Source organism: Homarus americanus, unplaced genomic scaffold (genome assembly GCF_018991925.1).
Source record: "Homarus americanus isolate GMGI-L3 unplaced genomic scaffold, GMGI_Hamer_2.0 scaffold57965, whole genome shotgun sequence".
NCBI classification, from domain to species: Eukaryota; Metazoa; Arthropoda; class Malacostraca; order Decapoda; family Nephropidae; genus Homarus; species Homarus americanus.
In genome coordinates, this window is record NW_024725031.1 from 638,897 (window position 1) to 664,437 (window position 25,541).

General features: G+C 37.3%; 2 protein-coding genes across 6 annotated transcripts; one reads left to right on the plus strand and one right to left on the minus strand.

Annotated features, from left to right (window-relative positions):
- Positions 1-2,036: 2,036 nt before the first annotated feature.
- Positions 2,037-21,212, minus strand: LOC121864616 (ADP-ribose glycohydrolase ARH3-like). Of its 3 annotated transcripts, none has more exons than XM_042363709.1 (9): positions 21,189-21,212; positions 17,601-17,768; positions 17,087-17,186; positions 16,127-16,275; positions 13,239-13,366; positions 9,456-9,568; positions 6,039-6,234; positions 3,750-3,840; positions 2,037-2,695 (listed from the first exon to the last, which is right to left on the minus strand). In XM_042363709.1, the coding sequence occupies exons 2-9, from the start codon at positions 17,764-17,766 to the stop codon at positions 2,571-2,573; spliced, it is 1,068 nt and encodes a 355-aa protein (XP_042219643.1). In that variant the 5' UTR covers positions 17,767-17,768; positions 21,189-21,212; the 3' UTR covers positions 2,037-2,570. The 3 variants fall into 3 exon arrangements, with proteins under 3 accessions (XP_042219643.1, XP_042219642.1, XP_042219644.1); XM_042363708.1 differs by lacking the exon at positions 21,189-21,212 and adding an exon at positions 20,493-20,583; XM_042363710.1 differs by lacking the exon at positions 21,189-21,212 and adding an exon at positions 20,103-20,150.
- On the plus strand, positions 20,700-23,557 carry LOC121864615 (E3 ubiquitin-protein ligase E3D-like). 3 transcript variants are annotated; one of them, XM_042363707.1, is made up of 2 exons: positions 20,700-20,740; positions 22,309-23,557. In XM_042363707.1, the coding sequence occupies exon 2, from the start codon at positions 22,331-22,333 to the stop codon at positions 23,528-23,530; it is 1,200 nt and encodes a 399-aa protein (XP_042219641.1). In that variant the 5' UTR covers positions 20,700-20,740; positions 22,309-22,330; the 3' UTR covers positions 23,531-23,557. The 3 variants fall into 3 exon arrangements, with proteins under 3 accessions (XP_042219641.1, XP_042219639.1, XP_042219640.1); XM_042363705.1 differs by lacking the exon at positions 20,700-20,740 and adding an exon at positions 20,747-21,443; XM_042363706.1 differs by lacking the exon at positions 20,700-20,740 and adding an exon at positions 20,750-20,959.
- The last annotated feature ends 1,984 nt before the right edge of the window (positions 23,558-25,541 follow it).

Below are 25,541 nucleotides of genomic sequence, written 5' to 3' on the forward strand. Positions count from 1 at the left end.
TATGCATTTTTCTTTTCCTCACCACACTTGTTACATGCTCCTTAATCTTGGGAGCTATATGTTGTGGTTATTTTTTAACTTATAATTTCAAGTAGATAATAGGCAGCTGCTAAACAGGGAGGTACTACTGCCTGGGAAGATATTGGAAGCATAATGAGTTGTCTGATGGTAGACCCTGTGGCCATATGACCACAAAAAATTTTGAACAAGTCCCAGGTTGCTAACCTGACTGACTTTCTGCCTCATTTACACACAATTGCAGGATCTTGATATATATCTCTTACTTGGAGCACACATCATGCTTTATATGTTGTTTCTCACTCTTGATCGGTTTTATTTTTTCATATACAGCTCCTCCCCGACTTACGAAGGGGTTAGACCCCCAAATCCAGGTCGTAAGTCGAAAATGCTAAAATAATACATAGAAAATCTAAAATGGATGTCTCTTTTACTTCTCAGCACCACAAAACTCTCACTTTCAAGCTTGCCAGCCATTTTAAAGTGAATTACAAACGAAAATTTTGTCTGTGTGCACAAGTTGAGACTCGAAAATACGTAATTTGACAAAATTTTGGTATGACTGAGGCAGGTCATAAGTTGGGGAGGAGTTTTGTGTGTGTATATATATATATATATATATATATATATATATATATATATATGGAAAACAACAATAATATACCCATATATAACAAATAATGTAAATACTGTAAAGTGATGTTAAACAATATACAGTGGGGTATGCTATAACGAACGGATCCTACTACGAATATTCCTATAACGAACGGTTTTACCTATAAAATTGAGAATGCTATAACGAACGCAACTCCTACAAAGAACATAATTTAATTTTTTTTTTTTCTAATTTATTGTTTTATTATTACAAATATTAATGATATTCTTTATTTAAGGGGTTTAGATGCATATTTATGCACTTTTTTACAATTTTTACAATTATATATTATATTTTTCAGTGTTAAGTGGTTGTATTTGGGGGCCTGGAACGGATTAATCCTATAACAAACGAATGCTATAACGAACAAGGTTTTAGAACCAATTAGATTCGTTATAGCATACCCCACTGTATTGTGATGAAAATAATGTAAAAAATGGGATTTTAATTTAAAAAAAATTGTGGTGAATGTATTAGGATCCTGTTCGTAAGTCGGACGTTCGTAACTCGGGGACTGCCTGTATATATAAACAATACCTCACTAGTTGGGAATCGAACCCTAGTCCTTTATGTATGAACAGGGATCGCTACCACCGTGTCACAAGGACAACAAAAGCAATCCTAGGCTTTGTTTAATTTCAAACAAAGCCTGTTCATTCGTCTTATTTTTAAGGAACGTGAACCTCCATCGGGGATTGCCTGTACCAATTCTGTGGTCGTAGTAGCATTTTATCAAATCCAGCTTTGGAAGCACGAGGCTACATACATATCTCATCAGTCCATATAGCATGTGAACTTCCATATACAGTACAAACAATACCTCACTAGTCGGGAATCGAACCCTGGATCTGTGTGTGTGAACAGGGATCGCTACCACCGCGTTACAGTACACAAGGAGGCAGTATGGCCGGAACTGCATTTGTAAAATTAAAGCATAGTACAGTCCTCGTTTACAGCTGGGTGGACTGGGAGTAACCAAGCATTGAACCAGCTACCCCTAGAAGAGGAAACAAATGCTGTATCCAATCACATCTCATGAACTTATGCATACTGCACCCTGAACTTTAGCGTATAGAAGGGCCACAGATTTGCACAAAATGTAAATTTCATCAACATACGGTTTTTCTTCTGTTCCATTTATTGTTGTGAAGATGAATTCTTTAACAATCGCCAAGTGCTATTTCAGTCCTTAGCACCTGAAATTTTTTATAAGTGGCTATACTTTGGAAATCGTTACACGCGCAGTAATTCCCTCATGGTCTAGGAGAATAAGTAACACAAAAGGAGAGATGTTAACTAGTTTGGTTCATCAGTCCAACTAAGTTTTACCGGTAGTTAAAATTCGCAAAATGAAACCAAGTAATATGATTCTAGATAAACTACAGTATATTTACAAATTAGAATACAGTACAATATATACCTTTTTTAAAATGATAGCTAAAAACTTAATGTTCATAGTTTCTTGGTTGCTGCAAAATTGTGTAGGTCAAGAAGTTTACATTCTCATTAACTTGGTAACAGCCTTAAAAAATAAGTGTTTGTGTCTTACATCAAAGGTGTCGCATAAATATACACACTGCACTTAATAATATGTACTGTACAGACCTTAGATGAAAAATAGCTAGTGAATAAAACTACATTGAGCTCTCGTGAACTTAAAGCCTCGGAATATGGATGCCATAGAATGTTAGCATTATTTATGTAACTAATATAATGTTCTCATAGCATAAGGCAACTTATTTGAATTTATTACATAAAAAGAAACAGTTGTGAAAAATAGATCACTTGAGTAAAATATAATGCTATTTGTTGTTAATTTATATTAATGATCATATAAAGAGAAAGTCAGATAATTTTATATTATATGACCCACACCATCTGCTATAGTTTAATATATTCATGAAGCTGGTGGCTTGGGATCAGAGAGACTGAAAAGATCATCTGCTTGTTTTATAGCATCTGATGAAGCCTCACAATGCTTCTGAAGATTTCCTGGGATCTTTGTAACCCCATAGTAGGCACCTGGAAATGAAGTAATGTAGACAAGTGACAAAGGAAACAACAACAAAAAGTCAAAGTTTAGCCATTTTGAAATAAGTATGGGGTTCCCTAAATTATCTGACCTTTTGTTAAACTTAATGCAGTACTGTAACCATAAATATATTATGGATAGACAAGGCCATTTTTTTTTATACTGTACAATACTTCAAGAACAACCCAAGTTTTTTCTTGCCTTAGTAGACTTTTATGGCTAATAAGTTTTAACGTGGGTCATGAACACCCTGTATGATGGTATAGTACATACTGTCTGGTGGCAGTGACCTTAAAATTAAGAATAGAGTTAAGTTATCCCCTTAGAATTAGTGACCCCAGAATCTGGCAGTATAATACTGTACTGTCATAGCAAAATATACGATCTCTCTCTCTCTCTCTCTCTCTAACAAAACACCTGTTAGCTGCACAGGTTATCTCTCCCTTCCCTTCCTCCCATGCCACCCACCACCCTATTATGTGGTAATGTTTCTCTGTACATTCATGATAAGCAAACAAATATTATTTTGTACAGTACTGGTCTCATAACATTGTATTTTTAGTATAATTTAAGCTTGCCCTCACACTCATGGTTTGTGTTAAATTCGCCAGGCATAATCAGCTCCAACTGTTGGGAGACTCGGCAACTACGCTAGGCACTATGTTCAACTTGCACTGTAAGAAGCGCCATCGAAGGACTGAACATCAAAATTGATTAACAGGATTCGTGCTAGCGGTTCATTCTGATTGTCAAGGTCACAGACTTTTTGAAGTGACTGTACAAAAGCACTTGCACAATTATTTTTAGTAGCATTGAACTTTTCACCTCTACCATTTACCTAACATTCAAAAGTTTATCACATCAAGAACTGTGCATGTAGTACTGTACCAGCTCTGAAAATCGGGCATAACTAATTGATCTATTATTCTAAACACTTCTGGTATACAAAATAGACACAGATGAACAGAGAGAGGCAAACCATTACTCCCTCCTGCATACGGTCTGTAGTGGGTACCTAAGAAATTAATGTTAAGAATTACTCACCTGCAATACTTCCAGCCATGGATGCTATAGTGTCTGTATCTCCGCCCAGACTTATGGCAAAATGGAGTGTCCTCTGGTATTCATTTTCAGACTAAAAAATAAAGATGTTTCTATTGATAGGTTAGGATAGGCCGAGTATCTATAATAAACACATAAATGCATTATAAATACAGGCACTGTATCCCTCACTATCCAAATGTTGGGCGAACAAATATTGACTTATTCAAAAATGTCATTCTTACACCACTTTTTTACTACCTGAAGGTGATAGTATATTTGTCTCTCCAAAAGTTGGCCAAATCAATAACTGAAATCGTGTGCCAGGCATGGCCTGGGAGTCAGCTGGGGTGGCCATTTTGACCCTCAGATATGTAAGGTAATGTACCATACCAACTGTATACAGTACACATTTTATTTAGTTTGTCTTTTTGTAGACATAGTACTGTAATATTTTTTTTATTGTCCGTAAAATAATTAAATATTTTTTGTGATAGTTTTCCTAATCATTATGTTATTCACTATCAGGAAATTCAATAACCGAATGATTTTCAAGGAACCTAACCCATTTAGATAGCAAGGGATATCTGTATACCCAGTATACTTACAAAGTCATACACACAAACATACATTTACAATAAGCTAATTATTTAAAAATAATCACATGTAAACACAAAGTTAAGCAGCTTTACACTCAGGATGGACAAATTCCCTGCTGTCACACTACAAAGTGCTGTAATAGGACCCAACCAAAGCTGAATATCAATCTCATCACACGCCATGTTGTGTTACATCTAGAGAGTAAATATGGTTAAAAATCCATTATTTTCTTTTTTTAATTACAGTACTACAAACATGGAAAATGGCTGTAAAACATTGATGATGACGATGAAAACTTCTGGATGAACAGGACAGACAGAAAGCCTGTACTGTATTACTTAATCTCCCTCCCAGAATATCAAGGGACAGTTAATATGGGTATCTTAAATACTGCAGTTTAATCTATAAGGTCTAAAATACAATGCCTGAATCTCTGAGTGAAACATTAGAAGCATAATAATGAAAAGCCTCCTAGTGACCTAGGTAATCCAGATAACTTTCAGGGAGAAATTAAAAAAATAAAAGTTAAGGCAAACTGCAAACTTATTCAATACAAAACTTCAATAGGAACTAAATAGTATAAATGTATGGAATGAAAGTAACCATATAAAATAATAATTACATCTGGGATGGCAGGAAGGAAGAAGTTCTAGCTATAGTCAAAAATGAATAGCATTAAGCTATATGGAGGTAATCATGATCAATTAATGGATTTCAGGTAAACTTCATTGGGTATGCCAGTAAAGTTTTCATTCCTAAACAATTACCATCTAAATGTCAATTCTGTATCCCATGATTAACTGAAAAAATTCAGGATTGATCTTGAAATTCCCTTTAATAACAATACTCCTAGCTACAATACAAGTGGGAAGGGGTAGGATTTATCGTGGTGTGAGTGAGGTTGTGTGGAGGTAGTAAGACTGGTTTTGACATATGTACTGAGAGCCGTCATGAGTAACTCATAGTCACCAAACTTGGTATTAATTGATTAGAGGACAGATAAGTCAAATGTCAGTTCACCTTGGAGGCGAGCTTAGAAATAACTTTTGAAATTTTGGTAAACTTCATTATTCCGAGGTTAGATAAAAAAAGTTAGGATAGAGAGATTGAGTGTTGTCCACATAATAAGGAAAACTGGCTTCAATAACGTTTTATTGGTTTCTCCAAATATTACTTAAGTCCACATTTAAAATATCATCACTGTTCACAGATTGAGGGCACAGTACTAGACATACGGTAACAGTATATCAGTGCATCTCTTCCTCTACCTGGCAAAGAGAACCTCCCCCCTTCCCTCCCTGTCCTTACATCACAACACATTGCCACACTGCCAGCATCCAGCAGATAGAAGCCAATGACATTCTATTTTGTAACATGTATTAAAACTATAACCATTCATAGAAAAGGTGAAATGCTTATTTAATATCCTTAGTCTGGTTACACCAACCACTGTAACAGGTGGAACTGTGGGCGACTGTACCTGTAATGGTTAGTTGCCAGCTACTAGTGACACAGTATCCTATGTCCAGCCCATTGTACACATTACATGAGCTAACTAGCACAGGTCACTAAGGCATAAATTAATACTGTACTGTATATAATCACAACCAAAGTTTGTTTTCTAAAGATTATGCAAACTTTGTTTTCTGGTAGGAATATTGTACACACAAGACATATCTCAGGATGTCATACCTCAATATCAGCAACAGGGCTTGTAGCTCTAATAAATGAATAGATGGCTGTAGGAACAGACATATGGGCAGAGATATAGACTCCTAATTCATCCTCTACTTGTTCACGGCTGACTGAGTCACCACGCTCCATTAGTTCCAGAACTTTCTCCAACCTCTTGACATAGACATATGGGTCTTCTCCCTCGTATAGAATGCTGTGTGATAAAATAGAATTGAAATGTTTTACCTGAAAATGTTGCTTCATTATTTTCATGCGGCAAAATGCTTCAGGTTGAAAATCAACATGTTTTGCAATGTAAGTCCTCGGAGCGATGCAAGGCTAACCTGACAATCACATATACTGTATTGTATATGAGACCATAACTTTGTAAGTGCCAACTCTGCCAAAAACTTGTTTTTTATCCCATTGTTTACCCACACCTATTGCTTCTTGATTCCAAGGCTGAGGGAGCATGAAGCTGTAGTTTGTACGACCGAAAATCCCATTTCCGTAAAGGGATTGTCAGCCATAATTTCACAGTGCTGGCGTGGGGTGCGCTCCCACTCATTTCCCCACCTGCTGAGACGCTCCAACAATAGCGACATAGCGTGCGGTGAATAACGTCTAGGGAACTGTGTGTGTGTACATTATTTTGCATGCAACAATCTTTGTTTGTATTAACATATCTATATTACGAACATGTACACTCAGTAAAAAAAACTACCGTTACAATTCCTGCGTGAAACAAACTGACACTACAAACGAAGTGTTTCAAAAAGGCCCCCGAGGCATTCCTCTCATTGGTAGCCCTGCTTGTGTATGGGCTCGGCCACACAAGCTCGAAACAAGTAATCGGCACTCTGAAACAAAACCCAGTACTAGACTTTCCGGAATTATCGACCATACGGTAAAACGTCGTTGGGCCGGGTTCCATTATGACGGCATGCGAAACTGTGGAGCTATTCAGATGTTTAGGAACAGTATGGTATATTTTCCAATACGAATAATGAATGACATAATGTGGCATTAGCCCAAAGTGAAGTAGCAATACAAATACAGATTTGAAATTTGGTTGCCAAATAATCTTATACCTTTACTATATCCACTAATTCTGCCAAACATATAATGCATTCCGATATGGCAACTCATCCACTTCCATGGTTGCTGTAGTCCACGGTGTGTGGAAAATTTAATATAACATACAGTTTAAATTATCTAGATGTACTGACATTTTCCAGTCATATTGTAACAAAGTAATTCAATATCATCAATGAAATAGCTAATTTCGACCTACCAAATTAAGTACGAAATGTTTCACATTCAGGCCTACCAACCCTCGCGAGACAATGGGAATGTTCAGTTGGAAAATCATCAGATCCCATCTGTACGGTAGTTTTTTTTACAGAGTGTACATAAACATTTTGCCAGAAAACTTGGTGAAGGTGATTATTATGGTGATCACAATAATCTCTTGGACATTTTCAGTACAATGTACTGATATGATTAGTTATGAAGTACTGTACATCAGTAACCTACCTATATCAGAATATTCAAATTTCATCAAAATCTAATGACTAAATTACTAAGGTTAGGATAATTTTCATGATTACTAAAAATCATGACAAGATTGTTATTATCTAATGTCAAAATAATCCTGAGTATGTAAGGTTCAATTTGTTAGAAGAGTAATTGCACTATCACAATTAGCTCAAGAGATATAGCGAGTTCTATTTTCCAAAACTTTAATCACATATTCTGGTGTTTTTCTTTTTAAGCGCTTACGAAGTTATGGTCCACATAGCCTCATATGGTAAAGTGAGTCAACTTTAATTTTCAATCCTCAACATTAGTAAAAATATACTGTATACAAAAACCCTGTATACTGATTTAAGTTTGTATATACAGGTACCCCCTGTACAGTAATTCATAAATATGCAGCATTGGCTTCTTAGAAGAACAAAATTATCATATTTTTGTGTATTGTATTTTATACGGAAGAATTATTAAAAACAACGCAGGACTGATACCGAGATCCTCTTTCCTGGCTGTCACTCTCTACCCCGGCAGCTCATAATACCACTGCTGTTTACTGGGAACCTGTCAGTCTGCATGACTCATCCATTATATTATTCACAGATGATCTGTTAATTCATTTTGGATATACTGTACCGTACAGTACTATAACTCTACCCTTGGGTTCAAATGGAGGAGGACATGATGCAACAATTACTTGATAGGCTTGAAATCTTATTTGAGTCATGCCTGCTGAATCAACATTCATTAAGCCCGGGTCACTGTCAGAAACTATTGATTCCGGCTTAAATGAGCATTTTCCATGGGAGGAGGGAGGGTTTCTGAGCTGCCAAGCTATGGGCTCTTCCAGAAAAGGGGGTTAGAGGATCTATCCTCTATTTTTGGCTCTTATAATCATATGACAATATAAAACAAGAGGGAGATGATATCACAAAAATCTCCAGAACTAGATACTGTAGCATAAGTGTTGATGCACTATTCCAAAGGTCAGGAGGATATTTTCACCACCCAGATATCAAAAACTTAATGCAACAATTACAAAGTCATCCATTCCATTAGCATGTTTTTTGACTAACAGATAAGAACTGTACATGTCTTTGTATCATTAAAGTTATAACTAAAAAAATATAGGAAGTGCAGCGAACCATGCATCAAAACTTTTTGCGACCCTATATGCAAAAAATTTGCATGACCTTGCTGCACAGTAAAGTACAGTATACTGTACAAAATTTATTTTAGTCTTGCATATTAGCCAAATTGTATTATAAGTCATGTATGTTTTCAAGGGATTACTGTAAAGACACTTTTTTAACTTTGTAATTCTTTTTAGTATACAGTCTCTCCTCAACTTACAACATATTCGACTTACGACAACCCGGACATACGACGGCCATAACGTATAAAAATTTTTTCACATTACGTATTTTCGAGTCCTGTCTCCTCCTCTGCCTCATCCAATTAATGTAGTCTCCATGCTTAACTAAAAAATTATTGAGGCCCCGTGTGCTGACTACATTAAAGGTAAGTGCACAGTAACACTTTATTCATTTTTCATTATTAATTACTTTTACTGTACTGTATTTCATTTTAGAATTTCTATGTATTATTTTTGCCTTTTCAACTTACAACCTGGTCGTCGGGACAGAACCCCGTCATAAGTCGAGGAGAGACTGTACTGTACAGTACTGTAATTCAATCCGGAGATTTTTTCAATTATTTGTTTATAGATTTTCTCATAATTCCTGTCAGTAAAATTCAAATATTTCTTCAAGTTTAGTTAAACTGATAACTAAATATAACAAAACTGGAAACTGGTGAAGTAAAAGATTGATAAATGAGGTGAAGCTCGTAGTATAACTAATATATTTGTTAGGGTAAGTGTGATCAATGCTGGTCACATACTCATCTTCAGAAGGTTTTTCAATTTCCTTCATTTTTGTTATAAGACTCTCAATAAACTTCACAGAGTCCAATTTGTTCGTAGGGGTGTGGAGAGCTTCGTAGATTGCCAGGCACTGTTGAAAGGAAACACACACATAAAGTAGAAAGGGAAATAAATGGTTACTATATCTAATACATGCATCCTCATTAATCGCGGGGGTTAGGTTCCAGAAAACTACTGTGATAAGCAAAACCGTACAAATTGAAACACATAACATACGGGAAAAATTTGTTTCGTCCCATGACCCCAAAGATACATCCCCTAACTGACCAAAATATACCACAAAAATGCATAGGTACACTAAAAGATATAATACTATTAACATATCTTTACTAATTTATGAATAACAAATAAACAATGTACAGGTACAGTACAGTACTGTACAATACCGCATCATGAATGACAGTCATAGTAAAATGAGTGAGAGAGGCAGTGTTGGTGAGATGCAGTGGGTGGGTGGGAGGCAATGGATATCGTGCTGATCTGCTTTGTCTAAAGCAAATCCATCTCTGCATCAATGAAATAATGATTTAGGTGGTGATGGTGGCAGTGAACATGGACCTGGTGGTGGAGGGGGAGATTGTGGAAAGTGATGAGGAGATGATGCGACAATCAGTTTGTTTGGTAACACTGGCTACAGCACTACCAGACACAACTGAACAGCTGATGTCTACCCTCAAAACTGACTGTACGTATAAATGAACGTCATATTCCTTCCACATTACGTTACATAAATTTTAAATTATGGAGTGAGAAAGCAGAAAGGTGGGGGGTGATTTGAGAGGTGGAGTGGAAGGAAGTGGTAACACACAATGGGTATGTTGCCAAGCGCATGCTTATCCTTGTCGGGAACATGAGAACATTCAACCATAGAATACACATGTCTTCGTCACTTGGCTGGATTAGGAACCTTAACTCTTCTTGTTCACAGGTGAAGGGTAAGTAAAATTTTAAAAAATTGCACCAAAAACAAGCACAGAGCAGGAAACCATCTGAAACTCCAACTAAAACAGCGCGGGGAAACAAATGCTGTCATAGGAAGCTAGCGCCACGAGCCGTGCTGCCATCTTTTGGCAGTCACTGCTACAGCCGTTGCTCTCGCGGACCCACCGCTGTCCCATGATAATTCCGTGATAACCCAGATCAATCAGAGATAGCGTACACATGATGATACCATAATAAGCCATATCAGCAATTACCAGGTCCCGCAATTATCGAGGATACATGTACTACACTTGTTATGGATGGGGAACACCACAGCAGACCAAATTCATTACAATAACTAGAATGAATAAAGGACTATGTGCCTGTGTTGCTTTGGACTCTTGCCACACTGGACCAAAATCCAATAGGTGTTACAAGGCAGTTAATACAGGGGGCCCCCCCAAGTTCGCGGATTTTTATTTCGTGGTCCTCTATTATTAGCGGATGACACCCTAGATGTACCCAAGAATGTCTGTGGGTAGTTTTAAAGTAGCCGACATTTTCGCGGCTGGGACAGGGAGCCATTCGTTCTAGAGACAGTAATTTCCTTTACCTGTACAGTAAGTCCTTGCTTAACGTTGGGGTTACGTTCCTAAAAATGCGACTTTATACGCAACAACGTTAAGCGGATCAATTTTCCCCCATAAGAAATAGATAGTATACGGGAGTTACGTTCCTGAGCCTCCCTTTGCCCCATGAAATACATTACTTATACAGAAAATCATTGCCATTTCTATAGAAAATAATGCATACATATACAACTACTAAGTTTGTATTGGTACTCACTGATGGGCGGAGGTGGTACTGTAGAGCGAGTGTGTGGTGGGTAGTGAAGCAGAGGAGGCGGATGGCGGAAGGGGAGGAGTACGGCCGGAGCGGAGGAGGAGGGTGTGAACGGAGGAGGGCGGGAGAAGAGGAGGGTGGTGAGTCACTGACACTCTGCGCCAAGCCGAGAGAGCATAGCATGGCCAGACGAGAGCAGGTGATGCACTGTAAAATGTAGTCTGTGATGACGCAAAACAACGTAGTATCGGATCACCGGGACGTTAAAATTTTTTTTTATTTCTAAAGTTTAGCGACGTAGTACCAAAACAACGTTAAGCGGAACGATATTAAGCGCAGACTTACTGTATTGTTAAATATGTGTGAGTGTGTGTGTGTAGAAACAAATTTATTAAAACTGTAACAGTCTACCCTCAAGTCTGTGCTTTATTACGTTATTAATAGAGCACGGACTTGAAAGTAGATTGTCACATTTTTAATAAAAACAATTCTGATTATTTGTGAGAGTATTTTCCCATTATTATTTATTTGCATGTGTTTTGTGTGTGTGTCTAGACACACGCGCACACACACACACACACACATATACAATATAAGTAAAAGAAATAATTGTCCAAAAGGCAAACACATAAAGGGAATATACATTTTCTACATTTCTTTGTACACGAGTAAAAATGCACCCCCACCCCCCGTCCGCAAATGTTATTCACAGATTTGGCAATTCGTGGCCACTTTGAGAACCTAACCCCCACGAATTTAAGGGGCTCCCTGTACTAAGAGTTCATCCTGAGATCTCGTTTTAGAATCAAGCCAGGACTTCAACTTAGATAGACCGGAAAAGCAGGCTGTTTGGAGCTGAAAATTGTCCATTTATAAAATGAATCCCTCCCATTAAGCATTACAAACTTCCTAAACAATGGCATGTTCTGCTTTGGAATCCTTATTTGTAAAATGTTGTAGACAACTCATGAAGATTTTTAGGCCATAAAACTAAATGTTACTGTATATCAAGATCATTCTCCTGAGTCTACAGAGATTATACCAAAATGTTACATTTTATCAATGCAGATGTAAATGACAACTTTCCAAAAGTTACAAAGGACCAGTGGTGAACATCATACGAGGGTCATTCAATAAGAAATGAGACTTTGATGTAGATGACAAAGGGGAGGAGCAAGCACAGTGATTATATTAAGACATGTTTAGACATGCATAAGCTACATCTTCTTTTGTTTGTTTAGTCAGTTCGTTCGATTAGTCTCGCATAAGTGTTGCATTTAGAGAAAAGCTCAGCTTGAATGTCAATTCAATATGGAAACAATTGCATTAGTCAAGAGAACATTTACAAGTGGGTTGAACAATTCAAGAATGGTTAAACAGGCATTGAGGATGAAGAATGTACCGGACAAACTGTTGAAGTTTCAACACCCACATTGCATCAGAACTTTGAGATGAAAATTTTGGGCTCGGAGCTTTTGACGTACTGCGCATGCAGTCCAGATCTTGCACCATCAGACATTTTTCGAATAATGATAAGGTGAAGAAAAAATCCGAAATTGGTTTTGGAATAAGCCGAAAAAAATTTCCGCCAGAGGAATAAGAAAACTCATAAAGATGGGACACATGCATAGCAGTAGAGGGAAATTATGAGGAAAATTAGGTAGGTGATCATTAATAATAAATCATTACTTCTGCAGTTATATTCATTTGTCTCATTACTTATTGAATGACCCTTGCATAAAACAAAAAGACTACTGTACTGTATAAAAGTCTCTGGATCAGACTTTCAACTAAAAATGCTTTTGTCGGGTGATATTACTCATGATGTTCGTTTTAACCCTTAAATGGTAGCTAAGGAATCCCTACTCTGCCCCCATTTGTGCAAAAATGGAACTCAAGGAAGATGAAACTTTCACTGATGATGGCCATCATTTAAGTGTTAAAAGACAACATGGCCCAACTTGCCATCCATGTACCTGTAGGACTGCTCCATTATACCCCAGTCTGTTAGCATGTGTGATGAGTGCCGTGTCTCGTGATGTATCCACCAAACCTGCTTTTGTAGCATAACAAAAGAGAGCAACGGGTGCAACTCTCATAGCAGCTGTTGGTCAAACAAATGTCAAATACAGTATACAGTACTGTCAACAACCTCTTAAGTATTTTCCTAATGACATTTATGTATATACAGTATTTCTAACTCAAATGTTTACTTAAGTACAAGTAGCTATAACTTAAACAGTACACAAAACACTTTACAGTATTAATTTTACAAGACAAATATTAAGTGTTACAGTACTTCTGTATTATACCAAACAATTACAGTACAAGTACGTACTGTAAATAAATTTTGGCCAAAGTTATCTCACACGGATAAAGATACAGAGTAAAGTAAGCCTGGGAAAAACATGAGATCCTATAATAAGATACAAGAAGCACTGTGCAGCAATATTCAGTGCAATTTGGTATGACATATCAATAGTTATTTCGAATCATGTGAAGATAAGTCCCCATTAGCACACCAGAGGATCAAACACCCTAACCTAACCCCCCAGGTAATGTAAGGGTCTTTAATCATCACAGCAAATAAGCTGATGGAGCTAAACTTCATGTGATCCTTTATTTCTGCTTCCAATACTGACATTACCATTAATACTACGTCAGCAATCACATTAAAAACTTCATTACTTGGAATTATTTTGTGTGTGATAATGTCAACATAAATAAGCTTGATGACTAAATTTAACACATATACCCTACATTAAAATGACAGGAAATGTGTGTTGGTATTTCTACTGGTTGTTTCAGCTCTCTCTTGTTACATTTTAAACAACTTGCACACCTTTCCCTTATTACTATTATTCCCTTTCTCTTAGGTTCCTGTTCCCCTTGATCCACCCAACACAAGAATCAGAGGGCCAAATATGATAGGATAATTATTGAACAAACATACAATACTCGCAATACTTAACTGGTTATTATTACCCATCCTCAGCCAGTCAAATCTTTACCCAGCAATCCTTTCCTCTCTTTTACCTGCAGCTAATTCTACCCCACTACCACACAATTGCAGGGTCTCAATTGTTTCTCTAACTTTGACAACACAACATACATACTGTACTGTATATCGTTTCTCACTCTTGATTTATCTTTTCATTTTTGTATATATTTATGGTTATTATTTCAGTATTATTTTTATTTTTATTATTTTATTTTTTATTAATTATTATAGTAAAAATAAAAATAATAATTATTATTATTATTATATTTTGGCCCCCCCAGGCCCTGATGTGGATCAGTGACCGGTGCCAGGGTGGGCCAATCCCCATAAAAAATACAGTATATACTACAGTATATTAAAAAAAATAAATAAAAAAATAAATAAAATAATAATAATACAGTATAACATGGTATGCATCTTTATATTTAACATGAGGAGCAAAACCGATTCACCTTTTGTTTCTCTGTTTTCTGTTTGACTTTCAAATCATTTTCTGACTTCACAAAATAGTTTTAATTGAATTGAATTGAAACAGTTTATTTAGCCGGAAAAACACAGATACAGAGTGAATAATAATAACAATATTAACATGGCTGAGCCAGTTGAGAACCGCTTTCTTTTAGGCACTATACATTTATCTCAAGGAAGTATTATGTAAGTATTATGAGTAAATCAAGAAACTGGTGGGAGAGGGGGAGGGGTGACATCAACTTGTGGTCCCCCTAGGTCAGAGGTCGGGGAACAGGGGTAAATTATCCCAAATGTGTTAAATCTAAAAATTTGGGGGGTAATGCATGCGGTATGAAAGACACTTCCATCAGAGCCTCAGTTTACTCGCATTGTTTTTGGCTTGTTTTTGTTTACTGTAGTAGTGTACTTTGAAGTCTGGGGGTAATTTCATTTTACTCAAAAAATTTTTTTGGGTAATACCCAAAAAAGTTCCCCGACCCTTGCCCTAGGTGCACCCCTGAATGTGTCAACAACAGCATTATACAGTACTTATTTTGTTCTCTTGTTCCAACAATCCTCCTTCAAAAGCCATATTCATTTAGTGTCTACAAAAACTCAATACACTGTCTATACGAATTATAGTGTTTCTACAAAAAGAAGTAAGAAATTACTACAAGGGTAACCAAAAACTAAGATAAAAAAAAAACACAAAAATGTAGGCCACAGAGACCAACTTTTGGTGTAGTGATTCTGTAGTCAGGGTGTTTGTGAAATGTCATGACTTCAGTACAGGTATATGGTCAGTACTGTAGTGCTCGGGGGGACCACTTCAACTGACAATAGTATGACCCTTCCACATTTGTGCCAGAACATAAAAATAAACATTTCACTCTTATTTACACCAGTCCCAACAATTTCATCCATTATTTCACTACACCACTCACACAGAAAAGGGACCGTGGTACCAAGCTTACAAAAAAATGGAACTAAAGCTGAGAACATCATTCCAAGGATTGGTAGGTTGACAACTTAAACTGGGTGTTTACTCCTGGTCTCTTCTGTACATGGTGAAGCCCGAACAATTAACAGATAGGAGATGTACATGGCTAGTGTATTGCCACAGCACAGAGGCTTCCTGCTTTTAATGCTGACTTGTTTTCAACCTCCCGTTTGAGGTAATACTGGCAACAGGGAGGTGTAAAAATATCTAATCAGTCTGATTGGTCGGTCCAGCCACCAAAGTTTAGGTTCTCTCTGGGTCTCCATCTGAGGATATGAGGATGACATGTGAACCATCAGATGGACAGCACAACACTGTAAATTCCTGTTTTACTACTTGATTATTATACTTTCCATGGCAAAATTGCTCCTCTCTAATTTTCTAACAATCAGTACTGTATTTCTTTTACATACCTCCATTACCATATGAACCTCGACCATTAAATTGAAATGCTGCAGGACTATAGGGATCTCTGAACTTAGTGGCACGCAGGGCAGCAAACACATCAGTTACATTACTACCATACCCTCGTTTTGGTTCTGCATAGTACTCCTTTACAAACCTGTAAAACAATGTCTTGATTAGCTAACAACTGTATTGATTTAGATCACCTGAAGATTAGCCCACAGCTTATTTCACCTTAAGATTAACTCTTCTAATGTTAATCTAACTTAACATTAGCTAACCTAATATAACAAGAATAACCCAACTTATCCTAAAATGGAAAATAAAACAAAAGCCTTAATCTAACTTAACCTCGCTAGTGTTAAGTTGCTTTTTCATTAGGTAAAATTAACTTGGGGCTAATCTTCTAGTGACCCAATGATTCTTAAGTGCTTCTATACTTTCAATAGAAGGTAAATTTACTTCAACAAATCAAATCAATGTTAGAGAAGAGTGGTTAATGCAAAAAAAAGTTCCCCACACCATGACCTCAGTGCATTTCCGAATATTTTTGTTCACATTAAATGGTGTAAAGCTGTAATACACCATCTGTGTTACTGAAGAGCCAAAGGGAGTATATTCTCTTAAGTAGGCAAATAATTATCCTTTACTGCAAAATAATCACTGTATTGTTTTGGGAAATTACATATCACTAGATATTTTTATTTCAATAACTTACTGACTATATATAAATTGTTTTTACAGAATAATCTGGTGTTATCGCACAATATTGTTCCATCCTCCTCTAGTGCCAGAATCCTTGACTCGCTGCACAGGCCTCCACATAAACAACATGCCATAAAGTATTCAGCACATAGAGGTATGGTGATGATCAGTATGAAAATTGTTTACTCTACAACCTATTAATAAAGACATTAATCTGCATACATCTTATTTACAGGAGTACAGTACAAGCATTAATAATTTACCTTCTTGCCATATCTTTGGCGTCAAAACCTTTCTTTTCAATGAGGGACTGGGCTACACATCTTGTCATTGCAGTATCATCTGTATACTGCTTATAAGGTACTAGAGGATAGAAAACATACAAGGTTAGGAACATCAACATTATAATGAAAGCTATCAATTACTGTTTTTCTGGAATACAATACAGTGTATAATTGATTCTCTATATCACCTTATCAGTTTTACCACTGACAGAAGTACTGTACGGTACTGCACAGGATATATGAGGTGCTCTGAGCCAGAAGTAGAAAAGCAATGCAGGTAAAGTTTTGAAGGATGTTTGAAGAATATACTGTAGTAGTATAGCAGGCACATCTAACGTCACTTTGTCCTTTTTCTTGTTCTTGCCCAGAGTGCATCATAATTATACAGTAGGTACATATATAATACAGTATACCCAACTTTCATTTCACATTACCAACCAATGAACTTGTCACTGTAGTCAAGAGTATTTATTGGTACAATAATTTGTCATACCTTTAAGATCTGGATCACTAAGTCTTCTAAAATAAGACTGGAGAATAGAACGTGTGGCACGAGGTTCCCCCTCAAATGGTGCACCAAGACAGTCCCCCATCAGTGCTCCAACCATACACCCTCGGAACCTTCCTGCCATCATCTCAACTGCCTCAACCATCGCCATTTCTAAGTAGCAGAGAAATAATAATAATAATAAAATAATACAAATTAAAAATTTTCTCTCACAAAATAAATACTATACAGGTATCCCTCGTTTAACAATTGGGGTACGACTGTTAAGCGAAATGATCGCTAAATGAGGGATAACGAGAAATAATATCCTAAACGGCGGATAATCAGGAATAATTTCCATTAAGAAGGCATGTAACTGCGTAGCTGAGTTGCCAGCTCACCACCCAGTAGCGGGTGAGGCTGAGCTGGGAGCTATGTTATTGTTCAACTCAAAATTTCAGGTAGATATAAGTAATTTTTTTCATTTTTATTTACTCTGTTACATGCATACACAAATTACACAATCGTTCATACAGAATGTGAAAAAAAATAAAAATAAATACAACAATAATTATCATAATGTCATAAACAAAAAGGGAATAAACAATTTACATGGCCGACAACACAAAGAGTGAGGGTGGAGGAGCGAGCAGCAGCGTGAGGATTACTCGGCTGTTATCTGTCCCGTATCCCATGAAATGATTGCCAAATGGCAATGTAGTATTCTTTTTTTTATTATATTTATTATTCCTCACATGTACATGCAACACACTTCATCTGGACAGTCACTAAGCTGACTCAAGAGATGTGTGTGGCTGCTGACTGTATGCCGTGACATCACAAGAGGGGGAGAGAGTGCCACAGATACAGACTCAATACAAACATTCACTTCCCACACATACACACCCATGCTCTTCATTTTCTTATTTTATAGTTTATAGTATACAGCCACACCTCGACTCACGACGGGGTTAGGGACCCAAATCCAGGTCGTAAGTCGAATTGGTGGTAAGTCAAAAATGCGAAAATAATACATAGAAAATCTAAAATGGGTGTCTCTTTTTCTTCTTAGGGTAACCTCCCACTGTTAAAGGGTTAACCTTTCAACTTAGAAAAAATATGATGATTTTCCTTTTTTTTCCTCTCTTAAAGTATTCAAGAGCAAAAGAAATGCCGGTAAATTTTTACTTTAGGACATGAGTCTCTAGGGGTTGACCAATATGTTTTTCCAGTGTATTTCGGTGTGTTTTAAACAAATCTGACCTTCATTTTTGGCAGAAATTGCTAGTTTTTGTGCCCCCCCCTCAACAATAACAGGGGAGAGCCTGAGAAACTGGGGTTTTGGGCCACCCAAAAACGAGTCATCCAACCTAACAAAACCTAACTTAACTCCTAACCGGGGCTCCGCCCCCAGTAGGCCTAACCTGACTCCTAGCCGTGGGCACCTAGCTTAAACTAACCTAAATGTTTCAGTAGTTAAGAACTCTGGGGCAAGCCATGTCCGAAAGTACAATACCTTAGGAGTGGAAGGACCAGGGATACGTAAGAATTGGATAGAATAATCGTCTTTCTCATAAAACTCGGCAATAAGCTTAAAATAATCATAGGAGTACAAACGACAACCAACCTCCACCACGGCCATTGTGAAATTGGTCAATGAAATTAAAATCATACCCAGGCTGCTTCCTTTGAAAAAATAATCAAATGTGATTGGTCAAAAATTTTTTGCGTGATATCGATACCTTATTGGTCATGACTGGATGACATCAGTCAACACTGTGCATGTGTGATGCGCAAATAACTACTTAAAATCAATTAATTAAATTGTGTCGCTATTATCCATTTCCACCATGTATATATATGGGGGTTCAAAATGCTCAGAATAGCGAGATCTAAATGTTTCTGAGGTTTATGACTTTTGGGGGCGCTATGTCCGAAAGTAAAATAATACCGAAATGCCATAGAAGAAAAGTATCTTAGAATTGTCTATAAATTACTGATAATTTTACCATTTCTGGTGCTGTCTCCTCCACCTTTACCAAAACTAGTTTTAACCGAAATCACTTTTATCCAAATATGTTTTATATAATATTCGTTTCTTTTTTGTGAAAGTGCACAAATAGGGAACAGCTAATCTGGATGGATGTTTATATCGAATGTGACACAGGCGCAGTGGTCAAGAAGATGTTTTGGACTGGGGTAGTGGGAGAGCAGATAGTCCGTGAGTCACCAGTAAAGTACCCCGGCTAAGCTTAATGACCGGGAAAATATATACTGTATATTTCTTCTAACAGTTTGTTAACACTATGGAAACACCATATTCAATGAATTTCTTACTATTAATATCACATATAGGTTGTGACACTGGTGCCTGCACCTCGGCACCTCAGCTACCCTGAGAGATTGGAGAGCCTAAACTTGCCTAGCTTATACTACAGACGGGCAAGGGGTGACCTAGTTGAGGCGTATAAGCATCTCAGGGGGCACTACTCAGTCGAGTGTCCTTACTTGGAGCTGGCGGACGCTCGCCCCACAAGGGGTCACAGCTCAAGATTGAAGAAGCCGCAAGTCCAGAAAACCGTGAGGGCAAACTTTTTTGGAGTGAGAGTTGTAAACTCTTGGAACAATCTACCAGAGAGTGTTATGACGGCACCGAGTGCAAGCTCTTTCAAGACAAGACTTGACCAACACTGGAGCAGGTTCAGGTACATTCAGGAGCCGGTGCATGCCCAGTACTTGCCAACAGTGCGTGACAGAGACGTGACCGATCGCCCGGGTGGCTAGCGAGCCGACCTTTTAGTGAAAAAGATAAATGAAAAGGAAAAGTAATCAGAGACGTGACCGATCGCCCAAGCGGCTAACAAGCCGATCAGTGGTGAAGAGGATAAAGCTACCCACCGTCACCTGAGTCCACCTGCTCACTAGTAGCCACCAAGGCTGGTACAGTATTGGTACAAACTTTGAAGAAAACAACAACACTATGATCAGACATATCTCACCTGCTCTAAATAAATATCACACTTATGATATTCAAGTTCATATTAATAGTATCTAAGCCAATTTCTCAAAAACAACGAAATGATCGACAATGTATAATGTACTTAACCACCATAAGAATTAACTTGGTGTGAGTGTCAACAAACGAGGTGACGGGTTACATTTATTGTTAACATTATCTCATAGCTTTTAACTTTTATCTGATATATCATACACACATATATACCATATATATATTTAATGCTTTATCTATTCCTTAAAATGTCCCCAAAAAATCGTTTTAATCAATATAGTACTTTTTAAATGTTACCTTCCTAGACACCCGAACACCTGTAGTTAAGACAACCCAAACCCTCAGCTGTTTCTAGGTATGTTATTTCTACTTAATTATCTGGCTATCATTATTTTATCAAATTCTGAAAATGTTTCCCTGCTTTTATAACATATCACATAACAGAGACCCAATACACTGATTAAAGCTAGAAAATAAACATCACAAGGTTTGAGGGTAAAATTTCACGTGTTCTGAATCTAGCCTTAACTAACCAAACAAAACAACCAACCAATCCTAATCTAACCAACCAAATTTAACCTAACCTTGTTTAGAATTAGAAGACTGGGTAGGTTGTGAAGGGCTGTGGAGGGTATAGTCATCCTGCTTCGGCTGTGGAGGGTATAGTCGTCTTGCTTCAGCTGTGGAGGGTATAGTTGTCCTGCTTCAGCTGTGGAGGGTATAGTCCTGCTTCAGCTGTGGAGGGTATAGTTGTCCTGCATCAGCTGTGGAGGGTATAGCCGTCTTACTTCGAGGAAGAATCGGTGTAGCAAATGGTCACAGAGCTGGTGGATGAATAGGTAGAGTGCAAAATACTGCTTAAAATACTGTGGGCGATTTCCTGGTCTTTTCACGCACCTCTTCACATCCCTCCACAGCTGTTTGATGTTCTGGGTGTGTACTGTTGGATCTTGTCAGTCAATATTTATCCTGACAGTGATACAGCCAAAAACAGATCCTCCAATCACAATCACCTTTACATGCAGCCTTCCTTTACCAAATATTGCGAGCACGAGACCCAGGGTGAGGTCGGTGCATCTTTGGCTGACTGTACCTGTCTCCCAGTCTTATCACCATCTTCACTTTAACACAATAAAACATAGTCGAGTGTAACTATCAACTTGAATCATGAGCTTTTCCTCGTGGAAATAATAAGGAAAGTTGTCCTTTAATTTTTTTTATTTTTTATGTAATTTTTACTGAAATTCACAAACAGTATCAATGAGTAGCATCAAGTGTGGAAAGAAAGCAAAGGCAAATAGCATGTGAAGTCATAAAAATCACATTTAAGTTCTTAAAGAAGAGTTGTGGTGCCATCAATAGTAGCCAGCAAAGGAGGCTGCCACGCTACATCATTTGTGATGATGAATGACAAACCAAGTAAACCACAACCTTTATCATTGGGTTTTGTTACATCTGATTGGTTCTTCTTGTCTGTTCTTATACAGTAAAAGGTTTCATGTGGTAACCTCCATAACTGGCACTGTGACCCATCTCAAGTAGATTTAGATGTGATTATCAAAAGTACAGTACAGTATTGTACAGTACATTATTTTTTTTCTTCCACCTGGTTTCCATATTATATATTAAAACATATGATGTAATATTGATTATTATATTGTTAATACTTATCCTTTACTAACCGCTTCCTTTCTGTTGTTACAGGTCGTGGACTCATAAGTACAGAATGCCTCAAGTCCTATTTGAAGTATTGCCAAATATTCTGGCTTGCAATATGTACATCACCTTACCTCCTGGTGCTGGCTATTATCAGAAGATGCTTGTTAGTAAATCTGACTGTACCATTGAGCTTCAAGATGGAGAGACTTTTGTTATCAAGATACCAAAAGGGTCATATTTAGTGCCTAATTCAGCTACTGGCATTATTCAAAAAGAAAACATCATTACAGCCCGTGCTGCCATCAGTGAGATGACTTCTCTCATCAGTACACTTAGCGGGGATATTTTGAGCACTAACATTACCAGTTCCATGGACACAGAGTTGAGTAGTAGTATGTCAGACTCTTTGGTATCAGCCCATTGTAAACAGTGTCTAAAACATTTATGTACAAATATTAAATTTCGAAGGGTGCTGCCCCTGCCATCAGTTGACTGGGACCAGGCATCTGAAGGTTGGTTCTGTCACCTTCATGCTGAGGATGGCCATAAACTGAAACCAGCATCACTTCAACCTGAACATGATGAATGCTTTTATACAGAATTGTTCTTCCTTATCCACCCTAGGATGATGGATTTTATTAATGCTGAGCATAATGGTTGCACCATAAGTTGTTCAGGATGTAAAATGATCCTTGGTGAGAAGACCAGTCAGTCAATCAAGCTGTGGGCACAAAACCTTTCATGGTTACAGGATGATGGAAAAATAATTTATGATAGAAGTATTAGTGAGATATTACTCTCCCTGTTCCACAATATTGATAGGGATAATTTTGGAGTAAATTGTAGGCTTGTGCTGCAGCCACTGACAATGGCAAAAAAGTATCTGTATATGGTGACAATGAACACAAACCAGAAGTTACTTGTTTCAGATGTGCCACAATGTGTCTCAAGTGAAACAATACTGAAAAAGTCAAACAAGGAGAAAGAAGGATCCCAAGTAAATGGTGCACCAACAAAGAAATTACGTGTGGCAAGTGAAAAGGAGATCTGTCTTAAGAAGGTGTATGCAATCAAATTATTATACTTAGTGAAGGAAGATGAAGATGAGCAGACAGGGGAATGGGTTGATGATGTCAATGTACACATTATTCCTTGCAGTAATTCTTTCTTCCAAGAAGTAAAATGTATATTAGAGAATTCATCTCATTGTTTACCTGATAATATTAGAGCCATTGAGAACATGAGCCTAGGTTATATAATTAAATGATATTTTATAATTAAAGTTTTGACTTATTGCAGATTTTCATTTAAAACTTACACTCGTATATTGGTAATATACAGCATGCCCTTAAAATTTGCTGGGATAGGTTCTCAAAATGGCCGCAAATAGCCAAATCCGTGAATAACATTTGCTGACCAGGTGGGGGTACAATTTTACTCGCGTGCGAAGAAATGTATATTCTCTGTGTTTGCCCTAAGGACAATTATATATTTTATCTATTGTATATATGTGTGTGTGTGTAGACTGATGTGGTTTTCCCAGGTTAATCCACTGAACAGAATATAACGAAAGAAAGCTGAGAATGAAAGTAAGTTAGAGGAAATATACTAATAAATAAGAGTATTGAAAGGAATGAACAATCAGTAAGTAAAGAGTAGAAAGAAATATAGAAAATAAAGAAATTAAGATACATAGGTTGAAGAAAAGTATAGAATCGGAAATAAAATAAAAATCTCCAACAATTATAAAAGTACCTCTCACAAATGTTGTCAGCTGGTGGGATTATTTTCTTGCACTATTACAAGGTGATGGAGCAGAAAAAACCATTAGAGTGCTTTTGATTCAAACGTTATATTATTCAAGTTACTGTATTTTGGTTTTTCAATTTCACTTAACAAAACACAATTTGGGGGGTTTTAAGTTCACAGTAACAAGGCTGTGGGATACAGTTCATTGTTGACTTCTTACTCACTTCATTACTGTTATATGTCAAGCCAATCTGAAATCTTGTTGCCACATACTCCTGTGCATGCTTAATTTTTTGAGTTGGAATTTGTCAGCTGCAAGGTGGTTCTCTAGGCAGTGGATGCTCTTTCTCAGAATTACAAAACCAATAAACATGTTTATGTAAATAATTGAAAATTTTCAAGGCCCAAGGTGTTTGTAGTGGATTTCTCCCCTACAAACGCTGCTCCTCCTCCGCCGCTGCCTGGCGGTCCTCTCTCCCGCCGGCGAGCATGGCGACCCACAAGCTGTCCTTCTCTGAGCTTCCTCACCAACCAGCTCTCTCTACATCATGCTTGTAACCATGCTGCCTTCCCAGCACCAAGCTGCATTGTACATCCAATACAACATGTATATTAGAGGGCACATTGTGAGTTTCCTTTCTTCATTCCATCCTGAGTGTGAACACAAATATCCTGAACCCCACAATATATAAGGCAATTGTTGCCATTTTTCGTTTCTGCCACACTGCTGCCATTAATCACATGTAAGACAATTGTTGCCATTTTTCGTTTTCGCCACACTGCTGCCGTTAATCACATACAGTATAAGACAATTGTTGCCATTTTTCGTTTTCCCCCCACTGGTGCCGTTAATCACATGTAAGGCAATTGTTGCCATTTTTCGTTTTCGCCCCACTGCTGCAATTAATCACATTTAAGGCAATTGTTGCCATTTTTCGATTTCGCCCCACTGCTGCCATTAATCACATGTAAGGGAATTGTTGCCATTTTTCATTTTCGCCGCACTGCTGCCGTTAATCACATGTAAGGGATTTGTTGCCATTATTTGTTTTTGCCCCACTGCTGCCGTTAATTATGTAAGGCAATTGTTGCCATTTTTCGTTTTAGCCACACAGCTGCTGTTAATCACATGTAAGACATTTGTTGCCATTTTTCATTTTTGCCACACCTTATATAAGTACCTATACAATATTATATGATTACAAAATATTAGAAATTATATAGAACCAATATAATTTAAATCCAATGCAAAAAATAAACTAAATTTTACAAACTATATACAGCTTTCATATTTGTTTCATAGAAAACTGCTCTGACAACAGCGAATAGATCAGTGGCGGACTGGCCCACTGGGATACAGGGAAATTTTCCAGTGGGCCCCAAAGTGATGGTTCCTTTGACTACGTTTTGGGATTAAATGGGCCCTTTTACAAGTTTTCCCGGTAGAAATTTTTGACCAGTCCGCCACCGGACTAGATACAAAATAAATGTACAGCATACGTCTTGATACTGCACTATGTAAATACAGA

Excerpts from the sequence above, each read along its gene's own strand:
- LOC121864616 (XM_042363709.1), bottom strand. The coding sequence starts at position 17,766 with ATGGCGATGGTTGAGGCAGTTGAGATGATGGCAGGAAGGTTCCGAGGG. Across the intron at positions 13,367-16,126 it reads AGGTTCATATGGTAATGGAG|CTGCTATGAGAGTTGCACCC; the intron begins GTATGTAAAAGA and ends TTTGACCAACAG. Across the intron at positions 6,235-9,455 it reads GAAAAACCTTCTGAAGATGA|CATTCTATACGAGGGAGAAG; the intron begins GTATGTGACCAG and ends TTTATCACACAG.